The following is a 4535-nucleotide window of genomic DNA, read 5'->3' as shown; positions in this document are numbered from 1 at the left end:
TGGCACAGGCAGGGGCTGAGCTCGTTTGTCGCAGTATTTTTAGACTCTGGCTCAGGGGAGAATCTGTTGATATAAACAGTGTGAGTGGCAAGGACCTTTTTTCAGGGACTGAATGGAGGGGGAAGAGACAGAGGAGCTTTATTTCCCTTCACGTCACCAAGAGCTCAGGTCTGGCCTCATCTCTGGTGGAGGAAGGAAACCTGCTCTTGCGGGACACTCTTCCAGCAGAGACCCAGCCTGCCGGGGAGGCCCAAGCCAGCAGCGTTGTGCAGGAAGGGAAACCAACAAGGTGGTTTCTCGAGGCATCTCTTCTCCCCTCTCCCACCTTCCCAACAGTATCAGGTCAGAAGTGTCCACATTAAAACACATTAGGTCCCAGTATTCCCAAAGCAGCAGCAACATCAGGGCAGTCTAAGCCAAGCGAGTCAGGCGGAGGGCTGTTCTTCCTTCAAGTGCCTGTTCCGCCGCTCCATCTTCTTCTGCAGTTTCCTCTTCAGCTGCAGCTGCTTCCTCTTCTGCAGGACCTGCTGCACCTTCTCACGGCACTGCTTGTTCTTCTTCCTGATCTTGGCTAGCTCTGCCTTCCTTTTGGCCTCCAGATCTGGATCCTGCAATGGCAAATGCCAGGACACGGTGACATGCCCAGGGACAGTGCCAGCCCCTTTGCCTCTCCTAGAAGCCCATGACCAAGTAGGCTGCACAAGTCTGACACGACTCCAGTGCACTTTTTAGTATCAGTCACTTTTTAAGATAAAGCTTCACCACCCTGAAGGTGAGGCAGAGACACCACAGCAGTGAGGGAGGAACTCCCATCCAGAGTAGTGTCCCAGCTACTGAGCACAGCAGTTTATACAGCAGCAACTCTCACCTTCCCCTCAAGGATCATTTGTTTCCGCTTATTTATTTCTTTCTTCTCATCAAAGTCCATTCCCTCCAGTTCCTGTCAAAGCACAAACACAGGAGGGCGATCAGTAACCAAGCACCAAATCTGCCATGGAGCTGTGCAGGGTGAGCAGCACCTTGCTGCTGTGCACACATCTGGCAGCCCCCAAAGCACCAGCCTCAGCACTCAGCAGCACAAAAATGCTGCAAAAATGTACAATAATAGACCCAACTTAGGGAAAATAACTAAAACAACCCCCCACGTGCACACAGCCAAGTGCTTCCACTAGAAAAAGGAACACCAACTCTTAGTTATGTGCTCAAGAGCAAAGCTGCAAAGCCAGAGCCCCACGTTAGGCTGTGATGAATCTCCCGGCTGCCCAAGCTCTCCAGTCCTCTGAACACAGGAGCTTCATGTTTGCACACTTACTATTTCACACTCCCTCCTGGTGACGTTCACTTGGGTGAGGATGTCGAGCACAGACCTCTCCTCCACAGAGAACTCCTGCAGCTTCAGCTCTGGATCAGGGTGAGACATTACAGACCATGGTTGGGTACAAAATCCAACTAGGAAAAAACCCACTCTAGCTGCACTGATTATTGGTGGGATTGTTGGCACACACTATGATCACTGACTTCTTCAGCCTTACAACAAAGGATCACATCCTTCCCTCTGCCTACAGTTTCCCATGGCACAAGGTGTTGCATTTATTAGGTCTCCTTCCTCGAGAACTATGGAGCCTGAAGCTACGAAAAGCATGGATCCTTTTTGTCCACATCAACATTCACAGTAGCAAGGGAGGAAGGAAGAAGCTGGCTGCTTTAATAACAAGGTTACAGAGAAAGTCCAGCCACTGTTTTTCCTCCACTAGGAACAGCAGGAAGACAAACCTATTCGTGCCTGACACACTCAAGAGCAGAATCAAAGGTGATGCTCCTGCTCTTTTCCCAGCCTTAGCCACACAGGGAAGAGAAACTATTTTCACACTGATGCTCTGGATCATTCTGCACAGATGAAATCAGCGCTGCAAGCACCGTGAGCACAAAGGAACATACCCAATCCCAAATTTTAGGAGCACTAATGGTGCTCTACTTACTGATTTCTTCCTCTATAGCATGCACGAGGTGGATGTCGTACTGTGTCACCAGGGTGATGGCCATTCCTTTCCGACCTGCACAGTGCAAACACAGTGAGATAAGAACAGGTGAGCAGGGGGAGATGAAGCCTAACCCATGCCAAATTCCACCATCCCCAGGAGTCTGCCCTGGCACAGTCTGCTCATGGGGCACTCAGAAGGGTCTCTATTTGCTCTGCAAATTCAGCTGGCTACCAGTGCAGAGCAGCCACCAGCCAGCACCGCAGCGCTAAGGCAGGATGCTGAGCCAGGGCTCGGAGCAGACCTGGCACTGACTGACCAGACTGCACTGCTGCTGCACGGCTGCCTCCTGCAGCCGGTGCAGGCTCAGCCCAGCACTGGGAGCCCAGTTTCAGGCAGCAAAGGGCACTCAGCTTTCCCTCCTCACCTGCACGGGCTGTCCGGCCAACACGGTGGATGTAGATCTTGGGCAGGCCAGGAGTGTTGTGGTTGATGACAACCTGGACTGCAGGAATGTCCAAACCTCTGCAGCACGGGAGGAGAACAGAAGTGGGGAAAGGCTGTTTTAACACAGGCAGTTTGAATTCCTGTCCTCTGCTCTCTCCCCGAGCCCCATATTCTCATGGATGTCATCTTTCCTGGCTCGTTCTAGGACAAACTCCTCATGCAGCTCTGCAACAGTAACAGAACACAGCACCACCTCAGAGCCCACTGTTCCCTCCTAGACTCAGAGATCATACTGAGCCTCACAGAAATCATTCTCCTGCTAGAACACACCTCCCCACTGCAGCAAAACCAGCCAGGATCAGAGCTACTGTGCCCACGAGTAGGCTCCAACACACAGCTCAGAGATTTCCTACAACCCTGTCCTACCCAAGCGGGGGATTTTACAGCTCTCCACGTGCTAACCCCAGGCAAACCTCCACAGTAGTTCTGGCACTTAAAAAGCAGGCTTAAGACCTCTGGCAACAGGGACCGTGGTTTTCCCTTACCTGGCAGCAACGTCAGTGGCAATGAGAATCTTGAAGATGCTGGACTTGAACTTTGCTAAAGCCGCAAATCGCTGCCGCTGTAAAGAGAAGAGTCCGCATGAGGGACACTGTGACCCAGGAGGACTTGAACATCCCTCTCCCAGATCTGTCCACCACCCACCTGTTTCATCATGGAATGCAGAGCTACAGAAGGGAAGTTGTATTTCCTGAGCATCATGTTCAGGACCTGGCAGTCCCTTGAAGGAAAAACAAGTAAAAGAATCAGAACGTCCCAGGGAAATGTGGAGCTGCTGGAGCAGGACAGAGCTGGGCTCCTTCAGAAGCCCTCACACAAATTGCCACCACAGTCAGATGTTGCAGCACTGTGACAGAGGTAGGGAAGAGGACCCCCACTCCACACCCGCTCACCCCGGGGAGTGTGACTGGTTTCCCCTTGCACTCAGGGGATTGTCACCAGCTCCAGGGCTCCATCCCAGTCACCTGGACCACCCAAAGGAAGGGAGCAGCAGCACTGGGATGCAGACAGGGCCATTTGCCCCATCCCTTTCCCAGTATCCATCAGCAGGAGGAAAAGAAAACGCAGGGAGGTAAAGCAGCTTGACCTTCTGGCACGCTACTTGTCTGGGTGGTGCTTCAGCCCCAGACTGCTCAAAGGAAAAAGTGTTTCTCTACCAAACAGACTATGGAAGCAAACACCATCCCAGCCTAACGCCCAGCACAGCACAGGCTTGGAGTCTCAAAGAGAAATGTCCACATTGAGAGTGCTCACAAGGAACAAGGCCACTCACTTGCAGGTTTTAGTGAAGATAATGATAGACCAGTCCTCGTGCTCGTCCTGGAAGGTCTGGACCAAGTGGACGAGATACGCGTCCTTCACCGCCTCGGGTACGAGCAGGTACCGCTGGTCCAGCTCCTCCACCGTCCGCACCCTGGAGGGGAAGCACCAGCAGCAGCGGTTGGGCAAGTGAGGATGGAACACGAGGGGCACTGAGGAGACAAGGCAGCAGAGAGGAAACAGGATTCTGGGTCCGCGCAGCAGCGAGGCTGAAGACTTACTCGGACACGGCCTCCCAGAAGAAGGGTCTGTTGGCAGCCAGGCTCTTCAGCTCCTTCAGCGTGTCGGTGAGCGTGGCACTGAACAGCAGCGTCTGTCTGCGTGCTGGGACGGCCTCCAGGATCACCTCCAGGTCTGCAGTGAAGTCAGCACAGCCCTGCTCCAACAGCCGGAGGCAGCGCCCAAACCCCTGAGCTCCTCCCCACATACAGCTGAGAAGGCACAAGCCTGCAAAGCACAGAAACCCTGCCCGCAAACTGCCTTACCAAGAACTTGAGCTTCTTCAGGCTGAAGGTGTTGGAGCTGCGGAGGTGATCTGCCAGCCTGCCGGGCGTAGCGATGACAACGTGGGGCTTACGGGAGAGCTCCTGCGCTTGCGCCACCATGTCTGCAAGGAGACCCACACCGGGGACCGTGGGAAACGTCACCCTCCTTATCCCCCCCAGGCTCTGCTGCCCTGGGTGCCAGATGGCGGCTGCTCCGCGTGCGGACAACGAACCGTGCGGGAGG

The 4535-nt window shown here is 53.9% G+C and overlaps 1 protein-coding gene across 1 annotated transcript; it reads right to left on the bottom strand.

Annotated features, from left to right (window-relative positions):
* Positions 1 to 425: 425 nt before the first annotated feature.
* On the bottom strand, positions 426 to 4413 carry DDX49 (DEAD (Asp-Glu-Ala-Asp) box polypeptide 49; the record flags this gene model as incomplete). The annotated part of the gene is made up of 10 exons (XM_010017412.1): positions 426 to 608; positions 869 to 940; positions 1313 to 1401; positions 1980 to 2054; positions 2407 to 2504; positions 2972 to 3048; positions 3132 to 3207; positions 3760 to 3900; positions 4028 to 4215; positions 4292 to 4413. Coding segments are annotated over 10 exons (1121 nt in total), but the record flags the coding sequence as incomplete, so codon positions are not given.
* Positions 4414 to 4535: the final 122 nt, after the last annotated feature.

This window comes from Nestor notabilis, unplaced genomic scaffold (assembly GCF_000696875.1).
Source record: "Nestor notabilis isolate BGI_N333 unplaced genomic scaffold, ASM69687v1 scaffold20056, whole genome shotgun sequence".
In the NCBI taxonomy this organism is placed as follows: domain Eukaryota; kingdom Metazoa; phylum Chordata; class Aves; order Psittaciformes; family Psittacidae; genus Nestor; species Nestor notabilis.
This window is presented reverse-complemented; position numbering and strand designations above follow the sequence as displayed.